The sequence below is a fragment of the Pteropus vampyrus genome, unplaced genomic scaffold (genome assembly GCF_000151845.1).
Source record: "Pteropus vampyrus isolate Shadow unplaced genomic scaffold, Pvam_2.0 Scaffold390, whole genome shotgun sequence".
Lineage (NCBI taxonomy): Eukaryota > Metazoa > Chordata > Mammalia > Chiroptera > Pteropodidae > Pteropus > Pteropus vampyrus.
The window spans coordinates 2,125,214-2,137,814 of NW_011889171.1; the positions used below are offsets into that span (position 1 = coordinate 2,125,214).

Here is a 12,601-nt window from a genome sequence, read left to right on the forward strand (position 1 = left end):
TATCAAAAACATGAATAAAGAATGGTAACAACTACATTCCTATCAATACGTACCTCAAATGGAAAAGAATTAAGTGCTCCAACCAAAAGATAGAGTGGATGAATGGATAAGAAAACAAGACCCCTACATATCTTGCCTACAAGTGACTCACTTCAGATTAAAAGACATACACAGACTAAAAGGAAGGGGATGGAAAAAGATACTGCTTTGATGGACCTAGAGGGTATTTAAGTCAGACAGAGAAAGGTAAACACTGTATGATTTCACTTATATGCGGAATCTAAGGAATAAAAAGAACAAACTAATCAAAAACAGACTTACAAATGTAGTGGACAATTTGGTGACAGACAGAGTGGAGGGGCATTGGGGGGCTTGGAGAATGTGGTGAAGGGTTAAAGAAGTACAAATTAGTAGCTGATGGATGGTCACAGGGATGGGGAGCACGGCATAGGGAATGCAGTTAGTGTTAACACGTTGGCTAGGTGGAGGGTATGGGGAGGAAGGAAGCAATTGGGGAAATCGTTTTATGAACTATATAGGTATCTAACCATTGTACTGTATACTTGAAACTAATTAAATAAATTTTAAAAATAATAAATCACAGAAAAAAATACATGAATGAAGAATGGTGTCTACGGCCATGCCACCCTAAACATGCCTGATCTCATCAGATCTCAGAAGCTAAGCAGAGTCAGGCCTGGTTAGTACTTGGATGGGAGACCATCTAGGAAGACCAGGTGTGTAGTAATAACTACATTTCTATCAACAAGTACCTCAGATGGAAAAGAGTTAAGTGCTCCAACCAAAAGATAGGGAAGCTAAATGATTAAGAAAAACAAGACCCTTACATATGCTGCCTACAAGAGACTCACTTCAGATTAAAAGACACACACAGACTAAAAGGAAGGGGTTGGATAAAGATTTTGCCTTGATGGACCTGGAAGATATTGCCTAATGAAGTAAGATAGAGAAAGTCAAATACATGTGGAATCTAAAGAACAACAAAAACGGAAACAAATTCATAGATACAGGGAATATTTTGACAGCTACTAGATGGGAGGGGAGGGGTTGGGGGGACAGTGAAAAAATGAAAAATGGCAAAGGGATTAAGAAGTACAAATGGATAGATACTAGTCATAGCAATATAAAGTGTAGCATAAGGAAAATAGTCGACAATGTTGTAAAAAATATGTAAGTGGGAGAGGGGTACCTGATTTAGTGGGGTGACCACTTTATGAATTATATAGATCTCTAACCACTATATTGTACAACTGAAACTAATATATTATTGTATCTCAACTGTAATTGAAAAAACTCATTGAATTGTACAATGTAAATATGAGCAACTAATTGTCTATTATACTTCAATAAAGCTGGGGATAAAAAAAAGAAAAAGAAAAAGAAAGAATTCCCTAGTTTTGTAAAACACAATCTATGTCTGTGTTTCATATGTCTTCAGGAATATAAACCAAACTGCTAATGTGTGAGCCCGATTTAAAGTTTGCTTGGGGAGCTGGGAGAGGGAAATGAGTTTTATTTTTTACATTATACATGTACGTATTAAGTTTGTTATAGTAAACATGTTTTACCGTTCTACATTTTTTCAAAAGAGAAATAATAAATCATTTTCCCCCTGAGGCTAAAAGGACATGGGCTCATTGTGGAAAATGTAGAAAAGTACGAAAAAGAAACTAACAATCACAACAGTTAACATTTTAGCATGTTTTCTTTCAGGTTATCTTTTATGCATTTTTTACATAGTTGAGTTCATACTGTACATAGTTTTGTATCCCATTTTGTTCTCTTAAGATTAAAATATAAGTATTTTCCCATGTCATGATAATATTTGGATGGCTGTATCATACACCATTTTATGGTTTCGTCACAATTCAAGTCATTTAATTAGCTATTTCTTAAAGTTGAACATTCAGGTTCTTTCCAGTTTTTCCATATTTAAAACGATTCTCTGATGAGCATCTCAGTAATGAAATCTGCGCATTTCTAAGTGTTTTCTTGGAATGGATTACTAGAAGTGAAATTACTAGATCAAAGAGTAGACTTCTACAAGTGGGATTATGGATAGAAAATATTTTTATGGATAATAAAAGGTTACACAAATTTTTATTCCCCTCGACGGTGTGAAAAGAGACTGATCAATCTCTTGCCAGTGTTGCATAGCATCCTTTTTTATTTTTTTTTCTTCTATCTTTCCCATAGGAAAATGGTCGGTGACAGTGGTATCTCCGTTTTTCATTGCTAGCGAGACTGAACATTTGTCATATGCTAATTTATTCCCCAGTGGTATCCCCTCTTCTATGAACTACTTATTTCTATTTTTGTCCATTTGACTAAAGTCTTCCAGATTTTCTTATCAATTAAAATGAGCTGTTAAAAGATTTCAACCCTTCGTTTGTCATTTTGGTTGCAAATGAAAATATTTTTTTACAAATTTGTTGGTTTGTAAAAATGTCTTGGCCATACGGTTTTTTTAAAAAGATAATTAGATTCTAAGTATAGCCGAGTTTGAGCCTTGAGTAAATTAGAGAAGTTTGACAGAAGATCTGAAAGGCCCATTTCAGCTAACCTTAAATTTAGATCATAGGCCGATTTAAAGATTGTTCAGCTCACATGCACTTTTAAATGGCTTAAAATGAGGTGGGGCGCCAGGGATGGAAGCAGTTTATGCCAGAAATTTTTAGAATTCTGAGGTAGGGAGCCAATTCTCTCAAGTCTCCTGCGTGTTTGAGAAGCAGAGTAAATTACAAGCAAGCGAACAGAATTCCTGATGGAAAAGTACAGCTCTGGGCTGCAGATGTGGGCATGGCCTGGTTTTAATTATTCCCCGCTCCTCGCCCGCCATTCTTTCTTCCACTCCCCTCCCCCCGCCACAATAAAGAGAGCAGCCAGATTAAGACTCTAAAGGATGCAGACTGTCTGTCCTTCCCACTTAAGGCCTGCTCCTGTGCAGACGGTTAGCACATCAAAGACCGGATGAAATAAATACCTAGGAAAGGAACAAACCAAACCTAGATTCTTCCAAGTCCCCCGCCCTGCCTTCGTCTGGGCTTCAGCACAGGGTTACTGAGACTGCCAAGGGTAGCTCGACAGACTTCAAATACAAGAACGCTGCCAAACAAAGAAACTTTGCTCATTATTCTGAGCAAAAAAAAAAAAAAAAAAAGCGCAACAGAACGTTGCTTGTTGATGTGCTGAGACTGAACAAATCAATGACTGCAAAAGGGTTTAGTTTTCTGAGAAAGAACACAGAGTAAATCGGGCAATCCCATCCGTTTCCCTAGATATCGGGGGAGATGTCAGACAGGGGCTTGTGCACTGACTTTAGCCATCCCAGGGGTGTCTGCCCCACAGCATCTGGGGGGAGTATTGGAGAAGGGTCGTCAGGAGAGTGAATGGGGGTTTCTAAAGTGCAAATAGGTAGGCTGGGTCTCAAAGGTAGGAAAAGGAGCTAGAGGAGTGAGTTTTCTGTCTCCTAAGAAAGCCTCATGGTCCCGGGATATGGCCGGGTGAAGATGAGGCTTCGGATTGTAAGCCAGAGAGAAGCCTAAAACAAGAAAAATGGAGTCGGTGTTTGGCGCTCATCAGGTGGTGGACGGGGCCTCAGACGGGGATCCCAGCAGACCAAGGCTCTCCGAGGGAGTGTGTGCGCGAGGAGCAAGCAGGGTGCGCGGAGCTGCGCCCTGCGTCGCTGCAAGCCCGAAGAGGGCCTGAGTATTGCGTCAGGCGGGGTCTGGGGCCTCGCAGGTGGAACTGAGATGTGGGCCAGGCTCTCTCCGCAGCTGGGGAGGACGGATAGGGCTGGGAGAAGGAAGCCGCCGTCCATATGAAAGTGGAGAGAGGGAGAGGCTGAGCTGGGCGGGGTTGAACTCAGCGGGGCCGCGCGCTTCCGTGGGCTTGGGAGAGGCAGGGATGTGAGGCTCCGCCTATTTCGGGCCCGCCTTCGCCCCGCCCAGCCCCGCCTCCTCCCCTACTAGTATTTGTCCGCCGAGCCCTGCGCGCCACTAGATCGCAGAGAGGGAGGAGAAAGCCGATTTCCGGAGCCTTCCCTCATCCCTGTCCAACCTTTGCTCCTCTGATCATGGCTGCCGAGGATGTGGTGGCGACGGGCGCCGACCCGAGCGAGCTGGAGGGCGGGCTGCTGAACGAGATTTTCACGTCGCCGCTCAACCTGCTGCTGCTCGGCCTCTGCATCTTCCTGCTCTACAAGATTGTGCGCGGGGACCAGCCGGCGGCCGGCAGCGACAGCGACGACGACGATCCGCCCCCGCTGCCCCGCCTTAAGCGGCGCGACTTCACCCCCGCCGAGCTGCGGCGCTTCGACGGCGTCCAGGACCCGCGCATACTCATGGCCATTAACGGCAAGGTGTTTGACGTGACAAAAGGCCGCAAGTTCTACGGGCCCGGTACGGCTGCAGGCCCCAGGGGCGTGGAGACAAAAGAAGGGGCCCTGGCACGGGGCTAGATCCGGGAGGGGCGAAGGGGGAGCGGGGCGCCCCCCGGGGGAGAAATAGCGATGAGCCAGTGAGGGCAGGCAGCGGAGAGCCAGGCGGTGGGGGCAGGGCGGCTCCCCCGGCGGGCGGGGGGCAAGGGGGCCCACCAGAAGAGTGCGGGCCAGTGGGGTACGCAGATTCCCGACCTCGCGCTGATAGCGCAGGGATGGGAGGGTGCAGAGGCTGATGCACTTAAGCCAAGGATGGGTCTCGAGGCTGGAAAGGGTGTAGAGAGAACAGCAAAACACAGTGTTAGAGGAGTTTCAAAGGTATCGGATTTGGGGGTTCCTGGAAGGAGGGGGTGGTGTCGGGCTGGAGAAAGGAAATGTGGGTGTCTTGAGGGAGGCATGGTGGGAGAGCGGGAGGAGGGAGGTCCAGCCTTGGAGAAGACGCGAAGGTGGATGACTCCAGGTGTAGCCATGGTGGAATGTGACAGTGTGGGAGAAGAAAAGGGAGATGGGATTAGCAGCAGGTAGAAACATCATGTGGGGGTAAGTGATGTGAGTGTGCGTTCCGTGTGCTTAGTCAGTGTGTGTGGCTTGTCAGGCGTGTGTGTGCGCGCGCACGCGTTACTTGGAATGTGGTATATGTCAGGTATGTGTCTGGCATGTGTTTGGTATGTGCGCGCGCACTGTGTGTGGCAGACGGGGAAAAGCTGAAAGGTGAACAAGGAGGTTCCATGGGAGGAAGGGAGCTTCGAGGGAGGAATAAAGGCTAGATGTGGCGGACAATGGGAATGTAGCAATATGAGAAAGTAATACAGTATTTTAGTCTATATCTGGAGAGAAAACTAGAAGCCCAAAAAAAAATTTAAATGGAGGGAGAAGTGGGAGGATCCTGAGAAACAAAGGCTGCTGGGTGTGGGGATTCAGGAAAAACCAACCAGAAGGGAAATGAGGGGTGGATGGATGGACGACTGCTGAGCTGTTGGAGGGGGCAGGCTTGAAGGGGCCTTAGAGATGAGGCTTTTCAAACCTCATTGGATCAGAATCACCTGATGCACATGAGGAAAAATACAGATTCCGGCCTAATTGCCGTGACAACGGAAGAGTCTATGGGGGAGATCACCAGGAATCTGCATTTTAACATGCTTCCCCAGGCCGATGCAACCAGGTTTGGAAAGTCCTGCTATATAGAATATTTGCAGAGGAGGGAGAGATTTTTGCTCCTCCAATATGGACTCCTCTAAAATCATGGAGTGTGTCCACACTGATGGCTCTCCCCTGCTGCTCTGGAGAGGGAAGAATATGGAAGGCAGAAATCTGGCCATCCCCACTCCCACTTTATTTTACTGTCTCAGTCCAACTAATCGAAATCAGACGTGTTAAAATTCTTAAGGAACTCTCCCACTTAGCAGTTTATTTTTCTTGTGGACCATTTAGAATACCTACTTTCTGCAGACATGTAACTGTCAAAATAATTTGAAAACCACACCAATATTTGTCAACTTATAGCACAACACCTAGAGGCATTATTAATAAATATAATCATGTAAATACCTTTTATTACTGAGCTACACCATAAAGTTGTCAAAACACATGCATGGGGCATCTTTATATGATTGTAGTTTTCAAAGTCCTTGAGAGAAATATAGGCCTGTGTACAGAGCACAAACCTAGGAGTCAGGCAAGGCAACCTGTGTGACCCATTGCAAAGCATTATTCTCTCTGGGCCTTAGTTTTCCCTCTCTAAAATGATAAAGATGGCCCACTGTGAGATTTCTAAGTCTCTACCTGCACTATCATCCCGTGAGCCCATGAATATATGGCATGACATGGAAAGGATGCTTCATGTTACAAAGGATTCCTAAGAATTATTCATATAAAACTGGAAGGAACAAACAAGACAAGCAAAAACTCATAGACATGAACAACAGTATATTGGTTACCAGAGAAAGAGAGGTAGGGGTGGGGGTGGGGTAGGTAGAAAAGGGTAAAGGGGGTCAAATATATGGTGACAGAAGGGGACTTGACTTTAGGTGGTGAACACAACACAATATACAGATGATGTCCTATAGAATTGTACACTTGAAACCTATATAATTTTATTAGCCAATGTCACCCCAATAAATTTAACTTAAAAAATGATTCATACACATATGTAAAAACTTGCTTTTTTTGCTTAATAATCTATCTAGATATCCTTTGTTACTACAAACAAATAAAACAAATAATCCTTAAAAACAAAAGAATTATTCATTTGAGCACCTATTCTACCTATGCTTGGCACTTTTGTAGGTTCTGGGACTATGGCAGTGAACAATAACAAAACAAGCATCTCTGCTCATGGAGCTTACATTCTAGTAAATATTCATTTTCTCCAAAGTCTTTTAAAGCTCCCCTTAGACTGTTTAAGTATTTTGTAACCATATCTGAAATGGTGAGGTCCAAGCCAATACAATTGGGTCTCTTTTCAGGTGCTAGATGCTACCACTTCCATTCGAGGTCTACGTTTGTGAAAACTATGTGAAGTTTTCATATTTTTTACCTTCTCTAATGGAAATAGTAGCATGTAATGATGATTAACAATAATCATTTTTCTTTGGAATCTTATTCGCATTTAAAAGATTATAAATTTCGTCTAATTTATAAAAAAAAAAAATCCTGGTGGATTGAGGTTGCAGGTGACTAGACCATATTGAATCTTGACCCATTCTTGTACTCTGGCATAGTGGTTACCTACAAACTTTTTAATGTCAGGGTTGCTACTCAATCAACCTTTGGAAAAACACGTTAAAGTACACTGGATTTTCATTTATTTGTGCAATATTTAAATAAGTTTAAACATCTACTTTAAGTACCTACAGAATGATTCACTGCTCTCTTAGACAAAAGTTCAGTGTAATATATAATAGCATTCTAATGTTTTATATAATTATATTGGGGTATTGATTCAGACTTTATTTTCCATGAAAGTTTTAGGATTTTCAGTCTTCTTTCTCTTCAAGCCCACTAAAAAGTAACAGAGCTGATCTCTACTCTTTATTGACAGTGAAGATTATGTAACATGTGGATAGATTTCTGAACCACTGATAACTCTTAGAAAATGATTTCTCCTGCAGATGCCACATGTTACTGTTTAATACAATCATAACCAAAGATATCTATGAAATACTTTCAACTCATTAAAACACATCGGAATACACTGGAAATGTCCTCATTTACTAAAATCTTAGTGTTTATTACCTTATGAAACCATCTTTCACTGGTGTAGCCCACGTGCCCAGAACAGCCAGGCTTTGGGTTCAATGTCCTAAAGCTGAATTCTGACCTGTGGACTCATTTTATCGTGCATCGGTCCCTACCACCACCTCCTCTCACAAGATTTATGGCCTTGTAATTAGACATTTGAAAATCACTGGAAATGGATGATAATGTATAACAATTTGATTTCGTTTTTTAAAAGGTCAATAACAATAGGTCTAGTATCCACTACATAATGATTAGAGTATTAACACTTATGGTTTCCAAATGGAATTGGTATCCTAAAACTACTTTCTGTGTTGATGGGTAAGGAAGCCATTTTCTATGAATGAACTACAGCAAACTTGACAGTCTGATGAAGAATTGGTCTTTGGTTTTGTTTTGTTTTGTTTTTAAAGAGGGGCCATATGGGGTCTTTGCCGGAAGAGATGCATCCCGGGGCCTCGCCACATTTTGCCTGGATAAGGAAGCTCTGAAGGATGAATACGATGACCTTTCTGACCTCACTCCTGCCCAGCAGGAGACCCTGAGTGACTGGGACTCTCAGTTCACTTGTAAGCATTTTTTTTTATTTGTGCCTGGATCAAATTTCAACCAGTAATGGGATTCATGGCAGTCCAATAGTTATTGCTAAACAGCCTGAAGCTTAGGAGCACTTTGATAGGATCCTGAATCTTGGACAGATCAAATTCGTGGCTTGAAGTAATTGCAGCAGTGCTGAGTCACTTGCTATCATTGCATACTAATTTTTAGCTCGTTCTCTATGAAAACTAGGGTTTGAGAGGTTTGCATAAATTCCACACTAGGATTTGATGCTTGGTATGGGGGGAAAAGAGAGCAGCCATCTTAGCTACAGAAAAGGATTTTCATAAGCCCTCACTTGTAGAACTTGCTGTTTAAAAGCATCCCACATTTCTGTTGAAGAATGGGAAACTTGTATTTTACCAAACAGTTTCTCTTTGAATCTAATTGAGCCTAACTATAGGCCTCATCTACGAATGATACGGATAATCTGCCCAGCAACAATGGTGTCTGCATTTTTTTAAAGAAAAGGAAAAAGGGAGACACTTCTTTCCTGGCTTCTGCTATGGGCTGAGGTCTTGCGGGGGCGGGGGGGGGGCGCCGGGGGGGGGCGGAGTAAGGATGAAGTTAAGTTCAAATTTTCAGCACTGAGGAATTGGCTTTTGTCAAACCTAAGTGTTTAATTATCCCTTTAGCAACATTTCATTGCTAAGAATTTGAATAATAATCTTGCCCTACTTTGAACAGTAAAGACCATGATGATTTATTTGAAGATTTTTCATGTAAAATGTAGTTTTCTATTTGCTGTTCCCTATAATCAGTTAAATATTACTGGCTCTTTTGGCTAAATCCGACCAATTTCTTTGAAATTAATGCTGACTTCAGAGAGAGAGTTCTGGGTTAATAATTAGGCAGATATGGCTCTACTTTTAGAATTTGGAGCCCAAGCAGACTAAATATAATGTTCAAGTCTAGAGGCAAGTCTTTTTACTTGGAAAACATAATTCAGCTTTCTAATGTAGTCCCTCATTTTTTACATCCTCAAGATGCCTTTGTAACAATAGATTCTTCTAAATGAAACCAATTAATTGTAATTTATAACTTAAAAAGCTATTTGTTAGGGTTTGCCTTCATGGGTAGAGTAAAAGGTGCAAGTCTCCCCACCCACCCAAAAACAAAACAAACACACAAACAAAACTAAAGGCTAACCCCAAATCCCGTTGTGAAATTTCAGTTACACTCTAGGCTGGTTTGGATTCCCCTTAAGGCAGGTTTCTCAGGCACCACCCAGCTTTTATTTGTCTTGCAGAAGTCCTCAGCACCCTAGGAACCTTTATAATATGTTCAGATAGGGAAGTTCCAATTGTTCCTAGCTATTATTTCACAAGAGCAGCTCTGATTACCTGGTTAGACAGGTTGGGTACTCTTAATTCCTACCATACTCAGAGGAGGCCCAGTCCCCTTGGCCTCTGACATTGAGATGATTAACCCTGCATTAGCTTGGCCACAGTGATACAGCCGTTGTGATGGTAGTTTGCTGACTCCATCCTTTCCCAAGTCTTGCATTCTAGTTCATCCTCTTAAATCTGTCTTCTCCAACATCTCCAGCATTCTCCTGCCTCTTTTACCACTTCTTTAACTACATATAGCTTTTTCCTTATGTCGGAGAAAAATTTCATTTCCTGCTATCCTCTCCACTAGATTATTATCATTTCTTCCCTTGCACTATCAACCACCTGATAAGTGATTGTTTCTTACCACTGCTTCATTTCCTCTCTGTACCTTCTTATTCTGTGGTTACAATTCCCACAATTTGAACTTTCTCAAAGGATTCCAAGAACTTGCTTCTTGCCAATACTAACTTCTCCAGTCCTTGTAGTAAATCTTCTGTCATGGTCCCCTCTTGAGTGGTTCCCTCTCCAGAGTTCCCATTTCAGTCCGTGGAATCTCCAGTCCACTTCATTAACTCATGTTTCCAGTGCTCCTTTAAATTATCTCGTATTCTTCCCTTTCTACTCCCACAAACACCCCCTTACCCCTGGCTCTTGTTCCTTCAAATGGTAGTCTGCCCACCGGCCTCCTGGTCACCCTGTTCCTGTTCTCTCCTTATTGTAATCTTCCCTCAACACCAGCGATACCATTGTTGCCAAAGCACTATTTCATCATGTCATTCCTTTGTCATAAACCTTAAATGTCATTTGCCATCTATATAGGATAAGTCCAAAGTCCTCAGACTGGCTTTCCACATCCCTCATATTTCCCCACACTGCTTAGCCAACCTTCCTCTTACTCTCTTCCTGCCAATTTGGTCTCTTTATTGTTCCCCATATATCTTCAGTCTCACCTGCATGCTTTTGTATGTGGTGTTTTCATTTTCTGGAAATCCCTCCCTCCCCAAATCCTTATGCACATTTTCCAAAGCATATCCTTCCCTGAAGTATTCTGCAGCCCTTCTAACTCATGAGCCCTTGCTCTTCTAAACACTTTTTACACACAAACACAACTCATTGCACACTCATTGTCAGGCATCACTACCTGTTTTATGTTTGTCTTCTAAACAAAACCCTTAAGAAGCCCAGATTGTGTAGACTGTAGGCCTCTAATAAATAACATGAAATGCGGTAGTGATTGCCTATAACCAGGAGAGTGACCATTTGTGTTTTCTTCTCTACCTCCAGTCAAGTATCATCATGTGGGCAAACTGCTGAAGGAGGGGGAGGAGCCCACCGTGTACTCAGATGAGGAAGAACCAAAAGATGAGAATGCTCGGAAAAATGATTAAAGCATTCAATGGAAGCATATCTATTTTTGTATTTTGCAGAATCATTTGTAACATTCCAGTCTGTCTTTAAAATGTGGTAATTTCAATATTTAGAAAAGTTTTGAACTTGCTGTAAGTTTTTAAATTAACATCACTAGTGATACTGATAAAATTAATTTCTGTCTTAGAATGCATGATGTTTGTGTGTCACCAATCCCGAAAGTGAACTGCAGTGCTGTAATACAAATGTTAGTACTGTTTTTCTTCTATCGTTATTAATACAGGCTGAATTTAAATTTGTTTTTCCTGAGAGACAAGTAAGACTTCCTCCAAACAGGTAAAAATGTAAAATGTGCAAAGTCCTTCAAACACCAAGAACAAAGAATCAACTTTTAGTCATGATGTTCTCGAAAGACAGTAAATCCCTTATTTCTCAATTGACTTAGCTGCATGATTTCTGTTTTATCTACCTCTAAAGCAAATCTGCAGTGTCTCAAAGGCTTTAGTATTGATTAAAGAGAATTGTCCAGTAACGAAATGAAATCTCAAAGCTGGGCTGAGCTGGAAGAAATGCATTAGGTGTTTCTAGATGGCATCGTTGTCATCCTTCAGATATTCAGACACCCTAACAGTAATCTACAGTGAAAAATTAAAACAACGGTGAAAAATTAAAACAATCTGAACCTTCAAAAGAAAGCTTTGGGAAAAATCAGCTGGCTTGCCTAAAAACCTAAATACATGAAGAAGATTGTAGGACTATTTTCCCAATCCCCATGTTCATGGTGGGGCAATGGTTATTTTACATGATTTAACATGAGGGGCGTGTAGAACAGGTGTTTGCTCTCCTAAGAGCCTTCACACATACCCCTGAAGAATGAGGAAACAGTAGACATCACTAGCCAAGTGGTTTTTGAAGTATATTCATAAGGTAACAGTTTTCTGTTATCACAAAACTATAGCCACTCAAGAGTAGTAATTAAGTGTCTAGGTCTTTGATATTGGTCTATTGGTTAAAAATAAACTTAGCTTAAGTAGACTGTACAGTTGTATGAATTTGTAAAAGTATTATCTGAACAACTAGTGAGGTTTCAAACTTGTGATTGTAGTTGAATAGTATTTTCATTGTATTTTCTTGTGAACTGTGTCTAATGGTTTTACCTCAAATCAGAAAACAAAATGAAGTGCTTTGGTCAGTTAATAAAATGGTTTTACCCAGTATAGTGTGGTTGGGTTGTCTTATTCTTTTAAAACCTTAATCTAAAGAACCAGATTCAATGATTTTACTTTATCTTAACACTGAGTTTCACTTTTGAGTGATTTATTTTTGTATTCCAAAACAAACAAGGGGCAAAACTTCATAGAGGCCTCACGCCACAAACCAAATGCCAGCCTGTCCTGCTAAGAAAATGTGAATTGAATTAATTTTTTGTGACATGTCAAATTCTGCCTCTTTAAATCAGAACTTTCTAAACTCAAAATCAGACTTCTGCCTTTGAGGTCTATACACAGCAAGGATATTAAGGGGTAATTTTACAGAAAGCTTTAAGTGCCAAGGCAGACAGTTTTTGTTGTTGTTTTTAATGTATCTGATTAGGAAAGTGTTCAAG

The 12,601-nt window shown here is 41.4% G+C and overlaps 1 protein-coding gene and 1 pseudogene across 1 annotated transcript; both read left to right on the forward strand.

Annotated features, from left to right (window-relative positions):
* The first annotated feature begins 630 nt into the window (after nt 1-630).
* On the forward strand, nt 631-748 carry LOC111731662 (annotated as a pseudogene).
* Nucleotides 749-3,997: 3,249 nt separating this feature from the next.
* PGRMC1 (progesterone receptor membrane component 1) lies at nt 3,998-12,212 on the forward strand. Its single transcript, XM_011380192.2, has 3 exons — nt 3,998-4,421; nt 8,110-8,265; nt 10,912-12,212. The coding sequence occupies exons 1-3, from the start codon at nt 4,097-4,099 to the stop codon at nt 11,013-11,015; spliced, it is 585 nt and encodes a 194-aa protein (XP_011378494.1). The 5' UTR covers nt 3,998-4,096; the 3' UTR covers nt 11,016-12,212.
* The last annotated feature ends 389 nt before the right edge of the window (nt 12,213-12,601 follow it).